We start from the raw sequence: 27,464 nt of genomic DNA on the forward strand, positions 1-27,464 counted from the left end.
CGTTCTCATCCTACGGAAATTTGCCGTGCAGTTACTTTAGGTATCAGTGATGGGATTCTTGCCCGACCAGAGCTGTGTGATACACAGAAGTTACACGCTGTTGAATATGTGCTATGCCATCACTGTAGTGCTTAAATGACTAAGTCTCGAGTTTATTTCAACCTAGACCTATCGTACTATCATCCTGTTGTGGCTTACTCTTTGGGGTGGTCGGGTGAGGGAAACAGCTTGGCTGCAGAGAACTACGGCTTTTTGCCAAAGTGAAAATCCTAGCAATCAAGTGCTGGAAGGGCTGAATTTCTTGATATAGTTTGGCCTAATATTTTATGGGGTTTTTAATGGTAACATAAACCTGTTGCCTTGGTCTTAATGCTTACACAAAACCACAGATCAATCTTATGTACAAAATTTGGTATACAAATGTGCAGCAGCTTGTCTGTTGGAAATTTAAAAAAAAAAAAAAACTGGGTTTATAGGATCCTCCAGCCCCCAAATTAATGTTTCCTGTGAAGTCCCTACACCACTTTTGGGAAGATTTACTCCTGAGAAAACTACTAGCTTGAATATCCTTCTGCAAGAGGAGAATGCAATCCCCTTAACAGGGAATGTCAGATATTAAATGCATAAATTATACTTTATCCTACCTGAAGAGGAGTGAATATTAGCTTCTGCGGTGTTTGAATTTAGGTCCAAAAGAAGGACAGCAAGACGTGTTATGGTAATGAGGATATTTCTAAATGGGAACCAGAATAGCTACTGTTACATCGGTAGAGTGAATATTGGTAACAGTGACTCTTGGTGGATGCTACTCACTGATTATTAAAAATAAAGCAATTCCAGAATTTCTGGTACTTGAACCTTTTGTTCTCTTCTTGGGGTGTGTTGCAGCTATCCACAAATGTTACAGGACTTGATCAAATAGGTGACAAACTTGACAAAATAGGTGGACAAAATGAGGATATGGCAACAGGTTTAAAAATCTTAGATTCTTTGTCTTTTTGTGGAAGTAATTTCCACATTATGTAACAACACACTGCACTTTATCACAGCTTTTACTTAAATGAATAGAAGGAACAAAATGTTGGTGCTAATGTCAAGAGATATTTCGAGATTTTTTTATGAGGAAGTAAGGATCCAGGGCTGCAGAGTTGGCTGCAGAAACAAAGAGGATCAACAATACGTTAGTGCTACATTACTGCTGCGTTATTTTTAGTGTAAACGCATTAAGGATGTTTTGTGACTTTGAGCTTATTTTACATTAACATTAGATGAAAAACAGATTCTCCTTAACTTACATGCCAGAGGGGATCCTGGTCACAGCGCTGTTCTCCGGTGGTTGCTCAGCTGGGAAAAGATAGGATGTGTAACACATGGTCCATCTTGGGTTTGCTAGCCTGGATCCTGGAACGACAGTAGGAACTTGAGTTTTCCTTCCACAAGTTCCTCCCTAACTATCTGCTCCTAGGTTTGCCCAAACAGCATAACTTGGGGGGGGGGGGGTTCAGTTCCACAAGGAACCATCCCAGTTTGTAAATCTGGATGGCACTGCAGGCATGCCTTGTCAAATCCGAACAGTCGTTATTTGGGGGGATTTGTCCCAACAAAATAGTAAAAATCTCTTATAACCGTTTATACAAGCCCTATCGACAGGGGACACTGGGGGGATGTTTAAAGTAGCTACATTCTTATTAGGTCAAAATGCAGCCAAAAAAATGTAGTTAAGTCCTAATAAGAAGTCGATGCTGAGAGACATTCTCACCCTTTCCGTATGTCCTCTGGCAACTCTCAATCCAACCCCTTTCTGAAAGCATTAAATTCTGTCAAGGCAGTGAAGCCTTTCTGAACCGAACATGAATTCTGCTTCCTGACACCTTTCTTTTAGGAAGAGCCAAACAACTTTCCAGGAAAAAGCCACATTTTGCACTTAGGCGTAAACAGCTGCACCAAATCAAAGCTTTAGGCATGGGTCAAGGTTTCAAATTGCTTTAAACCCACCCAGGTGCGGACAGCCACAAAAAGGGATGGCATCACCTCTCTCCTTCCTCTTGCCATTCAGACAGATCAGCACAAAGATAGAGCTCATGCAGCTAAACCCTAATAATGGGATTACTTGGCTCCGTGGTCTTGATCTGCCTTGGCTCAGCTGCAGGATTGCTAACGAAGGCGTGCGGGAAGGGGTGGGAAGGCTCAGCCTGGAGCCAGTGGAGGACAGGACAGCACCACGTGATGATTTAAAGCAACTTGGAAACCCAGAGCTTCTTTTTAAGAGCAAAATCTGTCGTGTTGTCTTTAGCTGGCACCTTTTTGTGCTAGAAGGGAAAATCCAGCCAAGGACAGTAGGGCCTTTCTGCTCCTACGGGAAGTAAATGAAGTTGATTGATATCAACTGATGAACAATTCCTCTGTTTCTTTTTTTTTGTACAAAGGAAACCTTTCACTTCTAATCCCTCCAGTAGAATAATTAAAGAATTTTGAATGAACCAAAGTCGTCCTCATCCCTCATAAAAGACAAAACGTACCCTACAGTGGCTCTTTATTCCTTTTGTGTGGTATTGCGGTCGGCTGCATGGGCCAGCACTTGAACACATCAGTTCCCTTCCTTCTACAGGATCAAAAGTCCTTCTTGTCTCGCACATGCTCTGGGCTTCCCAGGCTGGGACTTTGAGAAGTTCAGAGTTCCTCTCCGATTCTGAATTCCCCTGGGGTTTCCTCACCCGTCCCACTTCAAACCATCCCAGGTTCCTCCTGTCATGCTCCCTTTTCATCCTTCATGCCAGTGGCTTCAGGCCACCTTTGAAATACACGCTGAAGGAAATCATGACTCCTGCTTCTTGTGTCTTTTGGGTACTTTTATTCATTTTTTTGAAGGAATTGCTGTCTGACCAGATCCACATGACTGACGGAACGTTCAAAATGAGTCAGAAATAGAGATATGAGTCACATAAACATGTCTCCGTTAACACGCAGTACATGAGTAGTAGCGATCGGAACTTTTACTAGCATACAAATTTCAGCCACGGATGAAAGATGAAGCCTTTCTTTCACTCAGAGTTATGATCAGTACATGCCAGCCTGGACCACACGTCTTGACACAGGGCCATGCAGCCCCAGCCGTGGCAGGAATGTCCGCAATTTCCCCGGCAAAGTAGAGTCCCACATCTTGGCTCTCATCTCTCACCTTTGTGATTAATCCAGCAATTTGTGCTGATAGTAAGTGGGCAGCCTAAGAGTTCTGAAATGTTTAATTACACAGCTGTAAGCAGTGTTGATTATTCTTCAGGGTTATCTTTAATAAAGCACTGGTTTCTGTTGGAACCATGTGTCTCTATGCTTCGCTCCATGAAATCGCATGGAAACAAAGACTCAAGCTTTTAGCGTTGGGACATCATTTGGAGAACAGTAATTCTTAATGTTTAATAACCCTGAGCTTCCTGTGAGGGCTAAGGAGAAGCTGTGAGTTGCAGCCCAGGAGCTGGCTGGCCTTCAAATGTTAGGAGTTGAAAAGAGGTCTGTGAACTTACTGACCAGATAAAGGAACCAGGCAGCTGATGGCACAGATCTGGATTTGGCCGTGGATGGTGGTGTCAGCTGTGTGCACTGGTCACGCTTGGTTGTTGTGCTTTAAATGTAGCGGTGCAAAGGTTGGAGTCCTTCCCTGACCTCTTCTGAGAAAGGCCCCATCGGATAAACGCTCTTATTTACCCCTGACCAGCCCATCTGAAGGCAGTGGAAGAGCTCAGTTGCTCTTCTCTCTCCATGCTCACTGGCAAGTAGAAAAGATGTTATTCTCCCTTCTTTCTCTTGACCTTGGAAGAGCAAAGAGTGAGCACAAAAAGGGGAACACAACGTGAAGAAAGGGCGTTTAAGCTCAGCGTCAAAAGATTAGCATGAATACACAGAGTATGTCTCAGGGCTGCTCTGGAAGCGTATTTACACAGTTTGGTCGATCCGGCCACTAAAACTGCAGCTGCTTCTGACAGTCTGCCTGCCCAAGGGCTGAGCTGCCAATGCTCTGCTCAGCAAAGGTCTCCTCCTTCTCCTCCCTACACTCTCCAGCTTTGACTGAGAAGACCCTGTCCTCTTCCCCCGTCTCTGTCTTTCTCTGCTGTGGAACGACTTGTTCTTGTTCTTATTTTGTCGAAGAACCGCACTGGATTGCCGAGGTGCCCTCACGCCGCCCGGCCGGGCTGTAGTATTCTCATCTCCGGCCTCTAGAGCTGCAGGGTTTCAGTCACGTGCCTTACGTGGTTTTAGGTGCCTGCCTCTCGCTGATGGGAAATCCAGGCCAAAACATCTTTGAGTTGCTTTAGCTCTATCTCAACTGTTACAGCTACAATGGAATATTACAGAAAAACTGTACAAACTAAGCAGGCATCTTTTCAGGGATTCATCACCTAAGTCCTACCTATCTGTCCTTGGTCACCATGTCAGCAAGTGGGATAAGACTAGTATTTCGGTCAAAATTCCCCTCGTGGCATATCAGTGTCAAGCGACCACGGCTGAGCGTGAGACACTCTTGAACGCACTGCAGTAACGGCTATTGGATTTGTCTGCGCAGTGTTGCCTATAGTATCTGCTCAGGACAGTCCAGACGTATGAAAGAAATCAAATTCTATGTATAGCGAAGTGGTAAAGGTTTAAAATGCAAGCTCTCATGCATGAACGCACCGATGGCTACAGCTGCCGTGGGGAGCTGTGTGCTAGCGCTTGACGAAAAGCCGGAGTCCTCAGCTTGCTAATTAAGCTCAGCGTAGGAATAGCTTCCCTATTGTAAAGATGAGAAAATGTGAGTAACTGTTGCTGAGGAAACTTCATTTTTTCACAAGTGGGCCAAGAGTTGAGTCCATAAAGCCAGCTGGAATAGTTAAGGAGGAACTGAAAGACTTTTGAAAGATTCTTCTGCATTTGACTTTTTCGGTCTTCACTTTTTGCTAAATCAGTGATCTCCATAAAATTTCAGTGGTTTTAGCTAAAGTCCTTGCTGACTGTAAATTTTCCTTTCCATTATTCTTATAGGACTATTTTAAAGACTTAACTTTTAAAATGGTCTTGAGAAATACAGTCATGCAATACTAAAGACGCGTTTGCATCCCCCTCACGCGCTGATCACAGGAGACCGATTTTCCGCCCACGCCGCTTGCATTGCAACAGGCAGCGACCTTGCACCACGAGTCACCAAGACGTCAGTCGCAGTCAGGCAGCCGACACAACACCAAGAGGTGGGAGAGGGCTAGAATCGAGCGCAGGATGAGGAAAGGACAGGTTACACTGCATTTATCCAAATTCAGGGTTCTCTCATGAACTTTCTTTGTTGTGCTTTATCCCAGCATACTTCAAAACTGCTTGCAGCAGTCTCAGAGCTGTTCACAAGGAGAATTTGGGGGAGATAGGGGATGTGCTACAAGACTGAAAAGGGGTGAATATAGGTCCCTTTTTTTAAAAAAAAAGGGGGGCTTGGAAATTACTAACCAATTAAATTAACTTCAGTTCCTCAAAAACAACAACAAAAAGCATGGAATAAGGATTTGGGAAATCATTCATAAGCAACTAGAAGAAAATACGGCAACGAATAACAGCTAACAAAGATTTGGCAAGGACAAATGGTTTCACTTCAATCTAATTTCCTTCCGTGCTGGGTAAAAGGGGCCTTGTGGGGAAAGAATCAATAAACGTCATGTGATAAGGCTTTTAACACAGTCTCATGTGATCGTCTTATAAATTTGCCGGCAAACACGGCTAGCCAAAAATACCAGTGGCAGGGTGTAAAACTGGAAAACTACTTTACAGCTATAGCTGTAGGAGCAAACCAAGCAGGGACAGGGCTCGTTCTGCGGCCGCGTCCACACACCTCCCCACACCTGCGTGGCAGCTTCTTCCCTGCTGCCCGGCGGGAGCAACCCCTGGCCCAGGCTGTCCCCGGAGAGCCAGAGTGGTTCCCGGTGGTTCCCGGTCACCTGGGCTTCTGTGCAGGTCTCCGTGGGCTGGAGGCAGCAATTCCATTCAAAACCTGGATGACAAGAAAGAGTAAATCTGGAGGTTGCATGAGCTAGAGCTACATCCAAGGGCAGGAAGAGTTTCCAAATGACCCTGAGCCTTTGGAGGAAAGGTCTGAAAAGCAGGATTTAGTGCAGTAAGGACAAGGGCACGGTTACACACCCCAGGAGGACACGGATACACACCAAACAGCGGACAGGGACAGCGGGTGGGAAGCGGCTCTACAGAAACCCATCTAGAGGAAGAAACGATCACGAGCTGGAAATGAGTCAGCAACGCCGGGGCGCTGCAGAAGCAGCGAAGCTTGTCCATGCCGCGGGCTGCAGGACCCCCATCCGGGGAATACGCTGTCCATTTTTAGGGTTTTCAAGAAAGATGGGGCTCAACGGGAGAAAATCAGACCTGGAAAAAATGGTGTGCTGGGGAAACATGAGCTAGTGAGCAGTTTTGTCGACAGGGAAGAAACCCGGGGGGGAGCTTTGGCAGATATTTTCAGATACATGGGCTGATGTGCAGAAGATGAAGACAATAAATGAAAATGATGAAGCAAAGAGTTATTTCATCTTTGCATCTTCAATGGCTGGTGGATAAGGCAAAAAGCAGTGGGGTTAACTCATAGCAAGGAAAATTCAAGCTGGACACAAGGAAAAATCTTACAGATTGATAGTTGAAGACACACAGAATTTTTTGACTTTTTTCCGAGGTTCTGACACGGAAAGGAGAGGGAGCCAAATTTCCAGAGTGCTCTCATGACTTTCAGGCTGCGTATTCTGCGCCGAGTCTCAACCTGTGAACTACAGCATGATATAGTAACTTTCCTGCCAAATGTTACGGCTTCTAATCCAAACTGTTGAGCTTATATGTTGCAAATATTAAAAATTTAAAAAAAAAAAGGAAAACGGTAGGTTTCCCAAAGTTTTTCCTGAATCATTTTCCAACTTAAACTGAACGAGAACAACCAACCTAAGGCAAAAAGTCCTAAGGCAGGCTGGGACCTGGACTGTTTGGCTTCCGAAAGCACGCGGCCGGCGCGATGCCCTCGACGCTCTGCCGTCGAGCCCTTCCCCGGCTCAAACCACCCTCGCGTCTCAGCAGCCGGCGGCTTCAGCTGGGAACCTCTGGGCTGCAGCAAACGCTCTGCGCCAAAGCGCCGCTGAGCTGAGCTTCCAGGAGGGGAAAAAAATAATAATAATAAATAAGTTGGAGTAAATAATTTGCTCTGGCAGGTATCCTTGGTGCTCCCACACGGTGCTGCGCTCCGTGGCGGCTCCCACGGGGATCGGGGTGGTTCCCACGGGTCCGGGGCGGCTCCCGCAGGGATGGGGGCGGGCTGGGGCGGTTCCCACGGGGATGGGGGCGGTTCCCGCGGGGATGGAGGCGGTTCCCACGGGGATGGGGGCGGGCTCGGGGCGGCCCCACGCGGGAGCCAGCGCTTTGCCCGGCCGCCCGCCCCAGAGCCGGCGCCACCCGCGACATGGACTGCGGCGTGATCACCTCCAAGACGGTGCTGGTGCTGCTGAGCGTCGCTTTCTGGGTACGGTGCTCTCCCGGGCGCGTTAGTGGCGGAGCGGCGGAGCCTCCCGGCAGCCCGGCGCTCCCTTCCCTCCCTCCCTTCCCGCTTCACGGGGCGGGAATTCCCTGGGCTGCAACCTCGGAGGGTCTGATGGAGGGGGGGAAAGGGGGGCTCGGCTGCGGGAGGAGTGTTACGGCGTGCGGCCACCTTTTCGTTAACCAGCGTTTCCAGGCAAGTAGTTGATCGAGCATTTGGTTACCCGTGTGCGGGTGGACGCGATTCGGTCCCACACGAAATCCCTATGTCCCTATATATATTTGTTAACGAGCAGGAAGACTTATGTTCTTGTCGTAAACTCGTGAGAAAAAAGAAAGTTGTCGCGGTTCAGAAGGTGGGGTTTTGGGGTGGAAAAACTGCTTTTACCGGTACTTCAGCAGTAGTTCAAAATAACAGTTTTTGTGGCCGCCAACAAACCAAGGTGTCGGCGAAGTGGCGACGTTGAACATGCACTTTCAGGCGAGGAGCGTTTTGGGGATAAAATGGGCTCAGCTGCAGGCGTTCAAGACGATCCCAGCTGATAGTTTTCTTACAGTTCTGCCCTTCCAAATCACCTCCCCGATAATAACTTAAAAGCAATCAAAAAGCACAGGGTTGCGTACTTTTTGGCCAAATCCTCTGCTCGTTTGGAGGGTCTTGCTCAGCCGTGAATTCCAAACTCAAGTTAAGTCAGCCCAAGTGCAGGGTGCTGCTGCTGCAAAGGAGGATTTTTCCCTGGTGTTTCCACGCCGTCAGTTCTCAGATCCCCAGGAACGCCAGAATTAACCTTACCCACCCAGTACTCCCCAAGAAAAGGTTATCTTCAGCCCGCTGGCTCGGTTTGCGTGCCGGCGGGGAGGCCGGGAGGAGAAGGGGAAGCGGGCTTTGGCGCGTTGTCGAAGGGCAGCCTCATGTGACCGTGACTCTAGGCGCTTGGGCGGCCGGTCACAACAGGCCACCGATTATTCCGGTAAAATTAGCCTTGGACTTTTCCACTGCGTGGGGAAATGTGCGTAATCCGCTAATAAGTAGTCGGAAGGAGACAACTGGGTGGCTGGAGGAGGGCTGGCAAGCACAGGGGGTTTGAGGATAGGGGGGAACTGAGCAGCCGGGAATGCCGGGGCTTCCCGGGCGGAGGTGCGGGGACGTGCCGGTACGGGGGTGCTCGGGAGGGCAGAAGCGAGGAAGAATTATTTCTGCGAAGCGATTAAAAACTTTTGCTTTCACTTTGGCGCTCGCTGAGGACCAGAGCCTGAGCTGGCTGAGTGCTGCCGGATGGGTGACTGACGCTCCTCAAGGCTTTGGGATTTACAGCGCTAAGTGTATTTCTTCTCCTTGGGTTCAAAGGGGATTTACGGATTTGAGGTTTTACAGTATATTTCTTCCCCTGGGATTCAAAGGGGATTTACAGATTTGCGGTTTTACAGTATATTTCTTCCCCTTGGATTCAGAGGGTGCTCCTGTGCTGCCACCAACATCAGCCGGGGGATAACATGCAGGTCTTGGAGAGGGATGAGGTTAAACCTCATGTGATGGATCAGTGGGGTCCTTTGTGCTTTCACATGTGCTTTGCAACACTTTGAGCATTTTCGAGCAGCATTTTAAACATAACGCTTTCAATAGGCTTGAAAGTGAAGGTCAAGAGCCCTGCAGCCAAGGTGAGGACTCTGCAGGAGCACGGACTTGTTCTGCTGCTCATCTGGGAGTCCCACCAAGCAGGGCTCAGCAGTCCTGTTCAGTAACAGAGGTGGAAGGAAAAAGAAGGAAACTGAGGGAAAAATCTACAGCTTGGATTAAATCCATGTTCCTGAGCGGTGTTGTGTCCTATATTGTAAATATGGGCTTGCCGCTGGATGGTGGTTGCAGTGAGTAGCTTCGCCCCACTCCCGTTCTGTGCCTCCTTTGTAGGTGTTTATCGCAATTTATTGCCATGTGTTTTCCAGATAACTTTCATATCAATAGCCTGAACAGTGCGGGAGGCTGTATTTCCTGCTGTGTGTAAAGTAATGTGAGCTGGCAGTGTACATTTGTCACGTGGTGTTATTCAAAATACTTGGAGAGGAACATCGGAGCACCTCACCGTGTGTATGTGGCAATCCCACGAGCTTCTGCCAGGAATTACATGGGTCAGGCACACCTCAAATTTACATCGTTACTAGTGCTTGGCTTTATTTTATTTTTTTATATCAAACAACAGCTTTACGGCCTCCTAGAAATGTCTCTGGTACCTTTTCTTCTGTTGTAGGGAAACTCTCTAATCTTGACTGGAGCTGTTAGATCATCCAGCTCCGTGGACAGTCAGTAATTACTCTTCTGCCTTATGCATGTTTGTAACCCCTGAATTTGGGCTGACCCAGAACAGACCTTGGTTTTCTTCTAGGCAACTCGCCCTGAAGGCCCATGGCATTTCGATGCTACAGAGACCATTACGTGGGGTAGTTGTGATCCTGCAGCAGAACTGCAGAACCTGGAATTCAGGTTTCAGCAAGGCGGGGAAGAAGGAACTGGCTCTTACGCTCTCCTAGAATACATTTATGAGTAATCGTTGGGCCTCTGTGTGCAAGGCTCTAGATCTTTATCAAATTACAAGATTTACAAAGAGCACTTGGGTTTTTCTTGGAGCAGTAATTCATGCCTAGGCATCGCATGCTGCAAATCTTGCCCAGCTTGGAAATGATTATGGAAAATAACTCACCTTCTGTCTGTTCAGCAGTTAGTGCTGTTACGGTGCTTTGACAGAGGTTATTGCTTAGAAATGCCATAAAAAAAAGAAAGAGGTGAGGGCTGGGGAGTGCAGGACCTCTGAGAGCAGGGCTCGACTGAGGTTGTTTTAACTGGAGTTACCAAGTGGTGTGCTTCCAGGTGTGCTGGATCTGCCTCCTTCTCCCCATTTCATCTTTTAGCACCTGCTAATTAGGTTTAAGTGTGTGGTTATTTTGGTAGATGGGTGGTGGCCAATTCTAGACAAAGACTGGGGGCACTGATTTACCTTGGGTAGCCTAAAAGAGTGGGAGGAAGGCTCTGATGGGACTCCGGTGTCTTTAATACACTTGGCAATGGTGCCGTGAGGGAGCCTTGACTGGGCGGGACGCGATGACGCTGACCCTGCTGGAAGGGGAGAAGGAAAATACTGGGGTTCGCTAGCCTGTCCAAGGGAAGAAATGGGGAATCTAAAAACTAGATGGTTTCCTGCTCTGATACTTGTGTATAATCTGGATTGGAGAGAGCAGAATTTGATCTGTTGACTGTAATGGGACTGTCCACAGAAGCCGCCTTGTCTAGGGTAGCAGGCCAGGGTTGTTCCCGCAGGTTATTCCCTGGCACGGTGTGACCTGCGAGCGATAAAGCCAGACTTTGTTTTCCCTGGCTGATCCCACGCTCCGAGTGCGCTTGGGCAGATCATGGCGTGCTGTGGTGGGGTTAGCAGAGCTGTCCCAAGCAGGATGGAGTGCGGTCACGTTGCTCTGGCTGCTTCATCCAGAGCAATAGTTTTTTTGGCCAGCTGATGTGTCTGTCTGCCAGAGCAGGTAACGATGTTGGGATAATTGCGGGAATACTGCCCCACTGCTGCTGTGGGGTGGCAAGGGCTTTGAGTCATGCTGGCCCTACAAACGGTGTTTATTTTTCCCCTCCTTTGCTGTAGAGAATTTGCAAGAGTAGTAGTCAGTCTCCAGAAGATGGGTTTTCTGAAAAGCTTCTGTATTTTCATTTCCCTGTACAGCAGGGCCTGCTTGTGTTACTCTCCATGCTCGCAATTAGGAGCAATCATCTTGCTGCAGCTACCAAAAAGGTGGATATCTGGAAAGATGCATGTTTGGAGCCAGGTGCCTGCTTCTGATTCAGGAAAAGGTGATGGGAAGAGAAGGCGGTGGAGCCCTTCCTCCTGCGATGTGCAAGCGGAGGACCAAATCCAGCAGCATGTGCCTTCCTGGCCTGGTCTGTCCTGCTCCCACTTGTCCTCCTCTTCCGTCCCGCCTGGAGAGAGGAAGGGGGAGGATGTTAAGAGGCTCCCGCAGCAGGTCAGAGGCTGAGGCAGAGCTCGCTGAGAGTTATTTCTAACAAAAGCTGTGAACTACAGTCTCGGGCCGAAATATGACTCCAGGTGATTGCTGGAGTCGTCCCTTCACTGGAGAGTCGAGAGGTGGCTTTGCCTTACCTCTCTGGTTGTTGGTCAGAGGAGCCCAGGGCTGCAAAGCTCTCTGTGGCCAGCTACCCCATCTCCCTTCTCCAGCCCCTCCGGGCCCCCTAAATCGGGTGGTATTTCCCAATATCTTTGGATTTGTGGCCCGTGACTTTCCAAGGAGCACAAGTCAAGTGCGTTTTGGGGTCCTAGTCTCCTCTCTGCTTTGAGGAGATACTTGCACTGGTCTGGAAGTCCTGGAATATTTGTCAGCTCCGTCTGTGCTTAATCTATCCTTTCTTGGTGCATCCAAGACTAAAATCCGCTTGTTTTCAGCCTCCCGGTGGTTTGCTGAGTGATCTCTGGCAGCATGCTGGAAGGTCAAGGGATGACAGTATTGATGTGGTGTCACTTTTCAATCATTTTTAGTAACTGGGAGGGATAAATGTGTCAGTTCCTGCATCCATCAATGGTTTGAAATCACTCTCGCCACTGACAGGTGGTTTGGGAATGCTTGTGCTGAAGACTCAGTCAGCGACAAGTCAGAGGGATACTGAAATAAAAATAAAAAATCCTCAGATAAGGAGAATTTTTAATTGTGGATGGGATTAAAATCATAGCGAATAGCAAAGGCTATACTGGAGGTTATTGCTAATAGAGACAGGTTTGTTTTTAAGGGAGGAGATATTCTCCAAGGAGTCATTGCAGGTCAGGGAGTCAGGAGACCTGTGACCATTTCCTCCCCTCCCCTCCATCTGCTCTTAGGCAAATCCTTAATCCTGCCTGCATCTGTGCCCCCGGGCGACGGACTGCTCTGCCGTGTTTCCAAAGCTCCGTGAGATCCTTGGCGAGGAAGCGTAAAACACACGGCAGCTCCCTGCCTCGTGTCGCGGAAAAGATGCTGATGGGCTGCGGGGTCCATCTGACTCACACCTGGGTCAGCGGTGGAAGGAGCTGCTTAACCCGGGACCTGATTTTGGGGGGGTGGACTGTGCCTGGGGTGTGAAAACCAGAGCGGTCGCTGAACAGGTCTGATGGCCCTGCCCCACCAGCCGCGGTAAGAGGGAGGAAGGTGCTCAGCACCTCTGCACTCGTGCAGCTCGTGGGGCCTCGGCTTGGCCACGGCAGCCAGGAAAACGCCAGAGACCACCTGGAAATCTCAGGCTGGGCTTCTTTGCGGAGGTTTTCCATTAATGTGCTTTACATCATGTTACGTTTGCAGGATACCTCGAACCCCTGGAATAAAATGGATAGGGCAAAGTTCCCGCATGTTTTAAATTATTTTGCCCAAAACCGCAAAGCAGAACTTAACTGACTTTTGGGAAAATGTGCTTTGCTGTATGTGCAGGAGCCTTCGAAAGCAAATTAAAAGGAAGACAGCGGTGCGGTCAGAAAAGGAGAAGTGTTGGGGTGGTTTGGTAGGTGTGGTGTGACACCGCTGGCCCTTCTCTGCGTGTTTCTGAGGACCAGTCTCGGCCCGACTGTCCCCAAAGGGCTCTGAAGCCTGTGAAGCCATTCCTGGCGAATGGTTGTGTTGCAGAGCAGGTCCTCAATGCGGCTCAGTTCCTTCGCACATTTTATGGTTTGCACCACTCGGAAACCTGAGGTCCAATGTAGAAAGACCCTGATAAACCACGGTGGCTGATGAGTTCCAGGTTACTCCTCTGCAAGAAGCTGAGAGCTTGAGGACACTTTTTATCCAGATGGAATAAAAAGGGGATCTTTATTGTAGTTTATATGTAAACTGGGAGTTCCTCGCATTTTCCCAGCAGTGTGGCACCGCTAAGCTGTGCCGAGTTTGCTTTACTGTATCAAACGTGCTAAGAGGAGCTGCCAGGATCGTTCTTACACCAGCAGAACAGCAAGCCGCGCTTCTCACGGCGGATCCGCATGTCGGCCGTGCATCCCCTCCATCCAGGCTTTCCTGCTACCGCCGTTCCTTCCCTCGCGGCCCCGCGGCAGAGGCACTGCGGACACTGCTGCATCCGCTGCAAAGCAACGTTTCCCAGCAGATGAGCGAGGTGTCGGCCTACTCACCAGCTGCAAGAAGTTTTCCCCAGCGTGAGGATTAGCTTGGCTGCGGTTTAGGTGAACTTCTTTGCTCTTAGGTTTGCAACTAGTGACGTAAAAGTCGCTGGATCCCGAGGCTGAGCCAGAGCGGCTGAGTAAGGAAACAGGGTGGTTCCGAAGGCAAACATTGAGCTGGAGCGCGTTTTGCGTCCCAGTCGGCTGTTCAGATCAACAGCGGCTGATAAACCCACCATGCTCGGCCGAAGCGACACCCACAGCCTCTGGCTCCACCGTCTGTATCTTTATTTGCAGGGGGAAAAGAGCTGGGAATGAGAGTGAGAAGGAAGCTGCAGGGCTTTCCTTGCTGCCGTCAGCCCATTGCCGGATAAATCAAGGGCGCTGATATGATGCCTTGCAATGACGGGAGAGGCAACCTAAAGGCCTTCCAAGGATAAAAAAGCACCTCCTGATGTGCTGTGATTTTTGGATAGCACCTGTTCCCGGTGGGCAGCGTCTCCAGCACTGCCCTTCAGGATATACGGGCTGGTTTTTAGGAGGGGGCAAAACCGAGTTAAGCTTAGGGAGCAAAAGCCAGCAAGACAAACTTGGAAGACTCCAAGGAGAAAGTTATTTAACACAACTTGGACAGAAAACCATTAAAAGCAAAATCCCCTCTTGAGCGTGAGGGTTTGCAGCGTGCTGAAAACTGCAAGTCGATGTTGTTTTTCATTTTGTTTCGCCTTTTTCCTGAAAGAGAGCCATGGCTTTGCATAACCTGCTGCTCGATGTTTTTATTTGAGGAAGAAGAAGGAAAAGCAAGCGCTTCCTCGTGTACCTGCCGAGCTTCACAGTGGTGTATTTTGAAGGCAAGCTTAAACATGCCCCTGAGCTGTGCAATGCGGCTGATTATTTCATGTACTTTGAAGAGCCTGCGTTTAAGGGGCGAGCAGGGCCACGGGCTGCCCTGGATGAAGCTGAGTTACCGAAGAGTGGCAATAATTCGTTTATCATTCAGTTCAATGAATACCATAAGCGTGGCAAGAAACAATAACTGAAGCCACCAGGTCTCTGGCATCTGGCAGAGCTTTAAGCCGGTGCCGGGACACGGGAAGGAATCCGTTCTGCTGCGTGGGTGTGCGCGAGCGAGAGGGCAGGAGCTGAATGAGGATTGCCCTGATGGTAGGGGAGAAACAACCTTGCCCCAGACCAAGGGCGTCTGTCAGATCCCCCAATGACGAGGTGCAAGGGAACAGTTCAAAAAGCTTTTGTGTATGTGGTGATGCATAGTTTTTCCACTCTATCTTTGTATTAGTGTTTGCTACAGAAAACAAATGGTATTGCTCTTTAAAGACAAACAGAATTGCTTACCCTACGTTTCTTTGCTCATGGAAAGTGTTAACAATACGGAAAATAGAGCTGAATCAGTCCAAGTTACGTGTTCTGGTAGCTATTAGTGCTGGCGCTGGGAAAACTCTGTCCTAACACTGATTTGGGAGAAATGCCCTTTAAGTCACTCATCATCTCAATTCTTTTACTGTATAGAGGATGCATCTTTTTGAAGACACTTGTTTGGTGAAATTGGCCCCTCCTGTGATCTACCATCCAACACGGTAACGCTTCTCATGTTGTGGTCGTGCCAAGCGGAGAGCTGTTATCCCAGCTTCATCTAATGTGAACGCTTGGATTACCGGAAAAAAAGCTTCTGCATTTGCAAAACTGTGCTCTAATACTCAGAATCACCCTTATTCTTCCATTCTTAAATTGTATCTACAATTTACCTGGTTTTTGCAGCTTTTAACAGTTCAGTTTCGTTACCCCAAATTGGACTGACCAGCCTGAAGACGAGGGCCACTTTCCACCTTCAGGTCCTTTACAGTAAAAACCATACCAGGCCCTGTTAGCAGACCTAAGTATCAAATCAACACTCTGAAATCAGAGGATACTGGGAAAAACCTTAAAACCAACCAACCAAACAAGAAACGCTACCTTTTTATAACTAGTAGTTTGACTCCATTGCTCTGTTGCATTCAGATATGGGGGAAAAAAGAAACCTATGCTGATAAATGCAAAAAGCAAACAAAACCCCTGTTTCCAGTAATCGCACAAGGTCAATTTATTTAAATGGTCAAAGAAGGGAAGGTGGAAGAGGATCTGTTCTGCCTGACTGAGAGATGCAAATATTACTTTTTTTTTAATCTTTTTTTTTTAATTCTTTCTTTTCAGAGCAGTTACGTGGGGGGAAGTTTAAGGGGCCCCTTCTACATGAAGGACACTGAGTGCATGGAGAAGGCGAAGGGGGTGAAGTATTTGCATGGCCAGAAGTATCTGTTTTGCTCTCTGGAAGGGCAGAGGGTCCCGGTCATCAGCAAACTCCCCTTCTGGCAGTGGGTAGGAGGAGAGTGGGACATTATGCAAAAATCTTGCTGCGTCTTTTAAACAACTAGTTACGTGTGTCACCGCAGAAGAGCGTCGCCTTCACGCGCGGGTGACGTAGGCTCGCCGAGCGACCGTGCTCAGCCCCTGGCCAGAAATCAGCTCAGGAGAACTTGGGTGTTAGCGCTTTGCTTTCTTTTAGCTCAGCCCAGCAGCGAGTTCGTTGTGCAAACTCAACTAATTTAAGATCTGGCCTCTAAAAGAGGCACCGGATACGAAAAACAAGTATTTCTGGCGTCGGGGCCTCAAGCAATCTAAGCCCTTGTGGGTGAGAGAGAGCAGAGGCGACCACAGCTCTGCTGCTCAGCTGCGAAAAGGGGCTTTCTGACAAAATTTCCCTTTTCTCATCGCTCCAGCTTGTCTTGGGGGAATCGGCGGTGTTGTGAAGACGCGCGAGCAGGCTTTGCCGGTGGAGCCCCATGGCGTCCACCAGGGGATGTTTGGGGCAGGAAGGGGGCAACGTCGGGATATTCTGCTTGCGAGTTTTAGTTTTAGGGATGGGGCTGACAGGTTTTGCAATGTTAGAGGAAAATCCCTCCCCTGGATTTCGAGCTTTCCCTAAGTGTGGGAAAAGTTTCAGGCGGAAGCTTGGAGACCGGTGTTCTGAAACGGTTTTCTCCTCTGCTTTTGTGGTTTGGCGCTGGGACTCGTCTGCCAAAACAAAGCGAGAACAGATATCCACCTGAAATGCCTTCCACTTCCAAAGTGATCCTTTTGTTCAGGCTTCAAAATCTTCGCTTTGATTTAAAAACTGTGGGTGAAGTCCTGGGTGTGTCTAAGTTTCTGGAGAAAAATCTGAACTTCCCTTAGGCCAGCTCTTTACCCAATATCTTTTATTTTCGCATCATTCTGCTTCCCTTTTTCTGCTTGGAAGCAGAAGTTCTGCAATTATAATAATAGACCACTTGCTGGCTGTGCTTCCTGCCTGACCAGGGTGCAGGTAGTCCTGAATGTTGCAATAAAACTTGTGAAATTGCCTGTCCATGTTTGCAAGAGGCATTGATGAAGCTTGGAGAGGAATCTCCTGCGACCTCGGTGCTAGACCTTCTGACGTTGGCCTCCTGTCGCGGAGCTTTGCTGCCTCTGGCTCTGTAGGACTTCCATGAATTGGCTTCACAGTGTTTTTTAAATTTGTGGTAGCCCTTGACTAGCAGCACAGGCTTGCTTATCATCCAGGACTCATGGTTTATCTGTCTTTAGCATCTCCTGTGCGTGCTTTCTCTGCATTTGGAGTTGAGCACATAAAAAACAGGTAGAAAACGGAGGACGTCAAGTACAGCAGAGGAGCAAAGAACACACCTGTTATCTAAATCACTTGCAGAAACCTAGTGGAAGTATCGGGAGATTCTTACATGTCTCCACGTGTGTCTCCATCTTAAAAGAAGATTAAATGATGCAGAGGGTTTGGGATTTGTAGTCCTGTCTTGTGCCACAGAAGTACAGAACTCCTTGCAAAGGCTCTAGAACTAGTGACACAAAACATTAGGGCTTTAAACTCTCTGAATATGACAAACTAACTGGATTAACTTTGCACTTTGCCCATTAACTTTTGCACATTAACTAAGTCACGCGGCTGTTTTATTTTGCGCATTTTGACAGGACGCTGCTTCTGAACGTAGCCGACTCATTTATCTGCCAGAAACATGGTTTCTGCTTTTTGTACCCTGGCTTTGCAGTCTGTCCTGCCCTTCCCGCGCTAGCTAAAGTCACCACGGCTCCGTTCCCCTCGGTTTTGCCTTTCTCCATCGCGAGCCTTTCTGAGGGTCTCGCAGCCCTTGCGTTTTTCCCTCAGCAGGAGCAACGGGAGCTCAGCAGTCGGTGACATCCTAACCCGAGTGCTCGGCTGCACCAGCCAAAGTCTGCTGATGTCCTCAGGAAAAATCTGCTTCTTAGTAGCTGTGGCTAGATGCAAGCATTTGGCTTGGAAGCGCACGTGCATGCAGTAACGCACGTACAGGAGGCTTCGTGCGCTGGCAGCCGGCTCCACCTTAGTGTGTCGGGGCAAATACCTCGGAGTTCTCGCTCCAGCCGGAAACTTTTAAAGCTGTAACTCAGCTCGGCGTTAGGTTTGCAGTGATGGCAGCAGCAAAGTGACCAAAGACTGGAGGTGATGCCTTCGGGTTGGGATATAAGCACCATGGCTGGGAGTGTCACTGTGTTGTATCTGTGTTCTTGGTGGAGGATTATTTCTTGGCACATGCTGAGGAACCATCGCTGACCTACTTGAACTTTCCCCAAAACCGGAGAGGCTGGAATACCATTACTCTCCAGCCATACCTGTGTTTATTAGGAAGGCTTCAAAACCCAGCAACACATGCAGTCAGGTACTACAGTCAAGGCAGGACTAGTATGAGAGTATCTACAGCATTATTCATATTATGGTTTCACCATGCACAGCGTAAACTAGGAAGAAGTTAGGCCAACCCAGAGCACTCTTAACTCTGCTCCTGCTGTGGCCACTTGGATGTTTTTCTCTGCTTCCATGGGAGCAGGGGCCAAACTCTGAGCCGTTCCCTGAGCTCATGCTGGGCCCAACCGAGTGGGGCACTTCTGCGGTTAAGAAAAGCCACTGCACCTCCGGTCATGAATCTTGTGGCCCAACTGACTGTTACCTGATTCAAATTAATAAATGTCATGTTCGTTAGGTTCTGGATATTAACGCTGCACTAAAAAACACGCAGGAGTAAGCAAACAGTTGCAAACTAGAGGCTGCAAATTTTCTGCAGGAAGCTGCTCTATTTTTCCCTGCAAAGCTCCAGAGCCTTCTGGAGGGAGCTCGCCTGGAGGAAGGGCACAGAAGGTCCCACTGCTTTGCCTTTGCTGCGAGCAGGTGCTCCTGGTTCTTCTGGTGAAGACACTGGGATGCACAGTTTCCCCAGGGGCCTTTCTGAATCTCCAAGTTTCTCTGCTGTTCTAAAAATGGAAACGTAACACAAACTTGGCTAAAACTTTCAGGAATATGCTTTTTTTTCCCTTCTTTGGAGAAAAGATTTTGCTTGGATGAACTTTGTAAACTAACTTTTTTAGTCTTAACACCTGTTTCAAATAAAATGTATCTTTTAGTGCAGCAAGTGGAAGATAACAGCTTTTTCTTTCAGATGAAGAATACTGAAATAAATGTGGAGCAGGATCTTACACGAGACGTGATAAATGACTTCAAGGGTTAGCTTGATCCTGGTTGTATCACTTGGTGCATCTCATCCCAGTAATTTTTAGGTACGGGCAGTGTCCGGGAATGGCAGGCGCGTGTGGGTGAGAGCTGTCTGAGGTGAAGGATGTGCCCCGCGCCCAGGGGTAATTAAGGGCAGGCACTAGACCTGGCCGCAGGGAAGGAGCCCAAACATGGTAAAGGAATTAGCAAGTTCTAGCTCTAGTGCGAGGAGTGTTTGATTTAATTAAAACGTACAGTGCTGGGAGAAGTAAGGAACTGCTTGTAGGCTGCATGATGAAATCCAGCTGCAGCCTATTGACAACAGGCTGTTTTCCCTCAAGTTTCAAGAAGGTGGGTACAGCCGGTGCCCCCATTTTTACAGGCCCAGGCTTGGCCTGATGGGTCACAGGGGGTGGATTGACTGCAACTCTCAGTTTTTTAATACCACTGTTGAGGCTTTGGCTGGGCATTGCTGAGCCTTTCGGTGTCATTTCCAAGGCCGTAGCCAGTTTTGTGGATAAAAGGCTTCAGTCTCCAGGGCTGCTTCTTAGGCATTGGTCACCAATGTGCCATTCTCATGCGTTGACTTCAGTTGGCAAAACATCCTTTTCAAGGAGTTTGATTTTAGAGGAAGCAGCAATCTGTTTCCTTCAGGATGAACAAGTATTGGGTTTTGCTGGGATTGGGACAGTTGTGCATGTCTTAGTGGTTGGTGGTGGCCTTCAAACACAGCTGAACTAAATGCTTCTTATCATTTTTACCTGCTTCCAATTTTGCAGAGGGAATTACTGCCAAGAAGGGTTTATTGAGACACTTGAAAACCTGATTGCATGACAGCTTTTTTGGTCCCCTCCTCCGTTTTCTGAAGAAAGTCTAAGAAGCCTCTTCTGGAGTAAATAATAGAGCAAGGCTAGACAAAAACCAGTCATCTTGGTTAGCAATGAACAATCCCTCTCTTGTGCTTAAATCCCACCTTGGCTTTCAGAGTTTCCACGTGTTCAAGAGTAACGCTGTTGAGAAAGTGGAAAGGATGAGGTTTTCTCAAAAGAACAAAACCAAACCAAACCACAACCCTGTGGTGATCATCTTAGAAGTTAATTCCTCCAAATGCAGTGTTAGGTAGGATGTAGGTGATCCTGGGTAGAAAGTGTGAGCTTGGTCCTCTGCAGAGACGCTAGCTATGTGCACTGAGAGGCGCCCCTGTGTCAGCTCGGCTGAAATGGCATTTCATTAGTAGAGGAATGATTCACTATAAGTGGATTTTGTCCTCTCTGTGTTAAAGTTTGGATGGGGAGCTGTTTTCAAGTGCCTTTTTTCTAGATCTTTGCATCTGTAGTCATTACTTTATGCTATTACAAAAAAGCTCAGGTTAATTTTTCTGGGAAGACAACAAATAACTGCAAGTAACTTTATTGCATTTCAGGCAGCAGCAGCTGGTCTCAGCTATGTTGGGGGATATGTCATTAACACCTACAAGAGTTATGACAACTTCCTGCAAGACAAGTACGCTCTGCTGCCAGCGGTGATCATTATTTGCGTTGCCGTAGTCATGTTCATCATCGGGTTGATCGGCTGCTGTGCCACCCTCCAGGAGTCACGAGTTGGGCTGGGCCTGGTAAGTCCTGTCCTTTCTTGCGTGTCCTCTTTCACACCCTGCTGCATGGGGCGCAAGTTGCGTGCCCAGGGCTGCAAGGGAAGATGTTACTTGGAAATACTGTTGAAGCGCTGCTCCTTCATGGGAGCTGCGTACTGCTGTGAGGCACTGACTGATGGTGGGTGAGGTGCAGGCTAAATTATTAGAGTTTCACTGCCTTGTGCAGACCAATGCCCTCAGCCATGTATAGTTTTTGACGAATAGTGTGGTGCTGCCTGCAGAACAGCCTGGATTCCCCATCTCTGGGGAACGATCCAGGTATCCATCTTCTCAGGAGTCCAAGATCTGGAGAACTCCAGTTACCGCCACAGCTACGCATGATAATCTCCTTTTTCTAACTACTTTCTGGAGACTGTTTTAATCGGCGAGGCAACAGTGGATAATGATAACTTACTCAACATTATCGATCCATGTGGTGGGAAATGTGCAATTGCATTCACATGCGGTGTATCCTTACAGTCTCTCTCTTTGGATTTCAGTTCTTGGCCATTATCCTGGTTATCTTCATTGCAGAAGTATCAGCTTTTGTCCTGGGATTTGTTTACAGGGAAAAGGTAAGAATTAGCATCTCTGTACTAACACAGAAGTAAAGAATAGCTCCTGTGGTGTTGGAGCATTCCAGTATATCCAGCTTTCTTGCCCTTCATCCTCTGTTCTGAAATCTGCAGGGCAAGGGGTTACTGTGGGGATGCAGAACGGGGATGTCACCACTGGGTATACGAATTGACCCTTGTCAGGAACATGATGAATACATTAAGTATCTGGCAGGCATCACAACAAACTCTAAGGTGGATTAAACAGTTGTTGATGCTCACAAAAGAGGGCTCTTAAATCAAGGCAGATCAGCTTATATCCAGGAAATTATTCTGATTAAGTGCTACCCAGATTTTATCTAAAACTTAGATTTTTTTTTTTTTTGACTTTGGAGATACAGATCTTTTGCCGTTTCCTTTAGATAATATTCTGAGCTCTTGTGTTAACACAAAATGGATATTTTTCTCTCAAAATAGGTAAAAACTGACGTACAGGGCACAATGCGTTCAGTCTTCCAAAAGTATGATGGGAAAAATCCAGAGTCTACGGTTGTGGATTACTTGCAAGAACAGGTAAGAAAGTCTTTAAATTCAACTGAGAATTATTTAGAAATCAATTGATTGGACATTAAACAAGGAATCTGGGCTGGGAGTGGGAGGGAAGGAGGTTCCGTATGGCAGTATCCTAGAGCTCTGCTCTGCAGCAGCATTTAGCATCTGGTTCTCCATGGCAGTTGGGGTGCTCCTCACTTCGCAGAGTTGGCCTTCAGGGTCCTGATGTGAAGTTCATGTGAATTAATGACCTTGTTGACACGAGTGGCCTTGGGATCAGACAGATGAGTGCATATGAATAACTGCTGCTGAGAATCCTGTACCGTAAAACAGAAAGACGACAGAAGGGTGTATCCCGCAACCTGTCGCTTAAATACCATCTTTTACAGCGAATAAACTGACAAGGTGACAATAATGTCTGAAGGGAAGTTGATCTGTAATATCGACTGCTGTTTCCCTGAAGTACTGCTACTTCTTGTAAATCCATCCCCTTCAGGGCGATAGCCGTACGGATAGCGTTGCTAACAAATGATAATGTTAACTTGCTGCCTCTTTTTCCACTGGCTGTTCTTACACAGCAGCTGAAAACTGCCGGAGCCACTTCCCTCCCCTTTCTTTTTCCCTAGCCTGTAAAGCAGCAGAAGGCCATGCTGCTTTGGCCCACTCCTGCAGAGACCTGAATGACCCAACTTCCCAGTCCAGTGGGAGCAGAGGGCCCACTCTCGCCTCCTGTTTTACAGAGCACAGCCGTCAGCTCCATGGTACCTTATGTACCTCCTAATTTAGGAAGAAAAGATAAAAGACGAAACTCCATTCTTGAAAGGTTACCAACCCTCACTGCTGCATGTTGCAGGCAGCTCTTGCACCATATGCTTAAGAGAGATTTAATTCAACACTAGCGTTCGTGTTCTTGTGTATTCACGCATCCGTGTAACTATTTTGTGTCTGGCAGCTTCGCTGTTGCGGGGTAAGGAACTACAGTGACTGGACGACCACACAGTGGTTTAACTCCACGGGTAACAACAGCGTCCCTCTGAGCTGCTGCAGACGAGATCTGAGCAACTGCACGGGGAGTCTGGATCAGCCACAGGAACTCAATACCCGGGTGAGGGTGAAAGGCAGTTTCTCATTTCCATGTTACACTGGCCCATGATCATTCTCTGAATCAGCCAGAGCCAATGAGGAAGCATTTCGGGCAGGATTTAGAGATGATTTCTTCCAGTTCTTTCCAGCAGTTTGAATCCCAAAATCTCTTCTCCCCATGTGTTTTCCACTAGATAGTTTCCTTCTTGCATAATTCTATAAAAGCACTTGGATAACCAAAGGAGAGCACCAGGTGTCTTCCCAGGCATCAATCTGTATGTTTGGCCTCTTCTGTCTACTGATGACGGTCCTCCCTTTGGAGCTGCTACAGCAGCAATGTGACTAGGCCAGAGCTACGTGTGGGCGAGTCGTTGTTCAAACAGTTCTGGAGTCAAGGAAGAGACTCTTTTAGGACTGACTGTACTTAATCTGGAAAATTACATACTGGATTCTTCAGTTTGGGGCACGAGCCCATAGATTTCCTTTTATAGAGATCACTGCTGGTCTTCATGGCGCTGAGTTTTGGGTACTTCTTTGTGTAATAAGTGAACTGAGCCAGAGGAGATTCCTAGAAGCAGCAAATGTTAGTGAGTCACAGTTTGTCGGTGCATCTCCCCAAGCAAGGGGAGAATGACAAGCCATCAAGTCCGGAAAGCAAGAAGGGAAGCCATCAAGTCTGCAGTGGTTGGTTAGACAGGCTCTGCAAGGTCCTGCTTCCTTTCAGAAACTGTGTGGGGTTTTTTTGTTGTGTTTTTTTTTTTAAGAAAAAAGACAAGCTGTCCAGCAGAATTATCTTTTGGGTTGTTTTCACTTCTTTCTTTCTTGGCAGGGCTGTGCGGAGGAGCTGGAGTCTGGGCTGCAGAGTGTACTCAGCTATGCTATGCTTGTAATCTTGGGATTTGCCATCGTAAAGGTACTACTAAATGTTTCTATTTCTTCCCTCATGGAAAATAATACTGCTTCCCCTTTGATGTCCCCTGGCTTTTTCTTCCACCGTGTTCTCTCTCTGGCTGTGAAATAGACCCCATCCTCTATTCCTTCCTTCTTTTCCTCCAGTTTTCTCATCTTTGTCTGCATGATGAGCAGGAGAGGGATCCAAAAAAATAGTAGGGGATTTGGAGTGGGAAGTAAATAGGGCTGTGTTGGTTGTTTGGTAGGAGGTACAACGAGCTAGGTGTGCTTGAAGGCCCAGATCTAAAATCCTTTATTAAAACAATAACAAGCTTTCCTATACTTAACTGGGATTTTAAAAATTGCTCTTCAAAGTTTGTTCTTGGACACAAGCCAGTCAATAGTCCTACGTTTGGAGACTTGGAATCAAAATGGACAACAAACATGACCAGGAATGAAAACATCTAGACTATTTATAGAATTGTAAGATAGGAATTAAATGAAAAGAAGTGGGAAACCAAAACAAGTTGTCCTGCGGGTGAAAAACAGATTTTAGAAGTCCTGATGTAAAACTTCTAGTAACTGGTACACCCAAGAAATGAGCACGCAGCTTTATGAAGATTTGACCCATTGGTGGTTTGTCATTGTTACTTGTACCTTTTTACCAAGTTTTGTAACCTCTTCCTTGTTGATAGAGATGAACATTTAATAACAGCAAAATGTTTCTCCTCTGAGTATCTGTTTTCAGTAAAAGAATATCGTTAAGTTGAGCCAGTGTAGAACACTTGCTATTTAATATCCCATTCCTGAACTCAATGAAGAAGCAAAAGTCTGTCTGTTCAGACGTCATTTCAGGATGGGGGCTTGACTTGATTAAAATTTCCTTTTCTTAATTCTGGCCTGAGGAGGGAGGTAATTGTTTTTTCTGCATTATATTTCCTAGTATGAGTTTTAAATTACTCGGAAGTTTCCATCACTTCCCTCCCCTCTGTAAAATGATCAATTTTATATTCTCATTACATGTCCCTTTTATTATTTGTTTGTGATGAATCCTTCCACCACAATTTCTCCTGTGATCATCTCCTATGATTACCATAGCATATTCTGCACTATATTTTATTTATCTATCTCATATGCTTAAATATTTTATAGAATTACACTCTAAGTCCAGAGTAGTCCCATACTTTTCCTGAAATTATTCCCATGGTAAGATACGTAGAAATTAATGTGGATGTGTAAATTAATGGGAGAATCTAGGGAAGAAAAAAATGAGTTGGAACTAGTATTCAAATGTGACATACAAAAAATCACTTCATTTTCAAAGTATTTCTTAATATGAAAGGCATGTCCTTGTTACGGTGATAAAAGTCTAATTAGTATTTAGGTATTGGATCTGAGGAATGAAACCGAAAGATGTAGCAAAACTAAATCTCTCTCATGCTCTCTCTTTTTCAGTTCTTTGGCATGCTGAGCATCTGTGTACTTACTTGCAAGAGAGAAGATAGTGGATATCAGCCTCTTTACTCAGGGGTGTTTGCTTGATAAAATACAAAGATCACTTTTCTTTCGCTTCCCGATGATAAAATAGATTTGTAAAGATGCATGTTAAAGGGCAATTTATGACCTTTCGGTTAAATATTTTATTTTATTTTATTTACATGAAACAGAAAGAAAATAGTGTATTGGTTTGGAAAAGTTTCTTGTGGGTGTTATGTGAAATGACACTCAATATTTAGTGCCATATAGTAACTTACCCTGTTCTTACACACTGCAACTTCCTGTAAAGTTATTTTAGATTTGCATTTGTGACTTTCTGTACGTAGCAAGAGATGGTGCAGTAGAGTCCAGGAAGAAATCTACTTCTGCAGTTCCTTTCTATACCCTAAAACATGCAGAGAGAAATGTTGTTTTTAATCACTAAACTGATTGAGAAAGCAGGAGGGATTCACTGACTGCACAAATACCAAATCATTCTCATGACATGGTTAAACAGCAAAAGAAATTCTTGAATAGGAGGACTGAATATTCCTTATAAGCCCTGGCAGTCAGAATACATTTCTCCTGTATCTGGTGGTGTTTCTTTTTTTCCTCCTTGCTGTGGTCATATCGTGTCATTCAGTTTATTGTAGAGGCTGTTAGTATAAGACAAGCCTTTGGAGCAGTGTTTAAAAACTAAAACAGAAATTTGTGTTGTCTTTTGAAGCAGCTAGCAAATGTGAACAACCCCAGGTTATGAGCAGGCCTGTATTTTGGGCTTGGGCATCTCTGTTTTGGGGTTTTCTTGTTTTGTCTTTTTCTTTCTTTTTTTTTTTAACTAAAAATTGCTTATGAAGCAGGGCTTTTGATTTTTTTCCCCCTTATACTGATGCTTTTATATTTTGCCTGCACAAAGGCACACTTTCTTTCTATTTAATGTAGAAGTTGCAAGAGTTATTCAGATGGATACAGGCTGCAAGGTGGGAGTTGCAGGAAATGTTGGGTCAACATGGTTATGTAGAAAGAGGACTCTTGGAAGGGTTAGTGCAGGGTTCAGTGAAGATCTGGCTGCTTCTCACTGTTAAAAATATTCAGATACATTCCCGTACTGGATAGTTGATCAAACCACTTCAATAACCTAATGTCTGGCTGTGTCACGTGATTCTTTATTTGCTAGTTTTTCTTTCTCCTAAGTCTGCTTAATATGGTCATTTCTTGGATTGCATTATCTCTTTAAAAATGAGCTTTCTTTATCACATTTCTATGTTAATCTGTTTCTCAGTTCTTTAAGGGTTTTTAGTTTTTTAGGGGTTTTTTTAGGGCTAAGATGTGGGGAGGGAGGGAGCTTTGAGCTATTCTTGATTAGACAATTGTGGAAAAGCAGCAGCATAGTTTTTCTTTAAAGAGATAAGCTGTCTCTCCTGTAGCAAACACTTACATATGTAGCTATTTAGAAGAAAGGAGTTTGGGGTAAGTGTGAGCTGTTTTTCTTTATTTCCTCCCCCACCACCAAGAGATGGAAGAAGGAATTGGTGATGATGATGATGTTCTATAGGAGACATACCGGTATAAGTATGTGTATGTTGAAAGTGTTTTAATTTTTATTGAGGGTTTTGTCTTCTGTTTAATGCCAAAATAAACCAAATTTATTTAACCAAGTAATAAATGCTGGTTTTGTTGGTGGTTCTATCTTACGGGGTATTTTGGTTTGGGGTTTTTTTTTGTGTGTGTGTGTTTTTTGGGATGGTGTAAAATCCAGCCTCCTTTTTGGCATGGAAAGAGTGATGCAAGAAGCAGGAATTGAGCGATGCAAGCGTAGCCTGCCATGTGCCACCAGCTCTGCTCAGTGAGATGAGCCAGCTTGATTTTAAAGTTTCGTTCACGTACGTGTGGGTGGTCGGCCGGTGCTGGTACACGTCGGCGTGCATGATGTACATACCGAGTACACACCTGTGCCACAGGCTGCATTGAAAAGCAAAGCGGGGAACGGCAGGCACAGGAGTTGGGTGGGAGATAAC

General features: G+C 46.5%; 1 protein-coding gene across 1 annotated transcript; it reads left to right on the forward strand.

Moving 5' to 3' along the window:
- Positions 1 to 7,415: 7,415 nt before the first annotated feature.
- LOC106482179 (tetraspanin-36-like) lies at positions 7,416 to 27,106 on the forward strand. Its single transcript, XM_013939710.2, has 7 exons — positions 7,416 to 7,528; positions 20,681 to 20,872; positions 21,391 to 21,465; positions 21,922 to 22,017; positions 22,949 to 23,101; positions 23,909 to 23,992; positions 25,426 to 27,106. The coding sequence occupies exons 1-7, from the start codon at positions 7,469 to 7,471 to the stop codon at positions 25,510 to 25,512; spliced, it is 747 nt and encodes a 248-aa protein (XP_013795164.1). The 5' UTR covers positions 7,416 to 7,468; the 3' UTR covers positions 25,513 to 27,106.
- The last annotated feature ends 358 nt before the right edge of the window (positions 27,107 to 27,464 follow it).

This window comes from Apteryx mantelli, chromosome Z (genome assembly GCF_036417845.1).
Source record: "Apteryx mantelli isolate bAptMan1 chromosome Z, bAptMan1.hap1, whole genome shotgun sequence".
Classification (NCBI taxonomy): Eukaryota; Metazoa; Chordata; class Aves; order Apterygiformes; family Apterygidae; genus Apteryx; species Apteryx mantelli.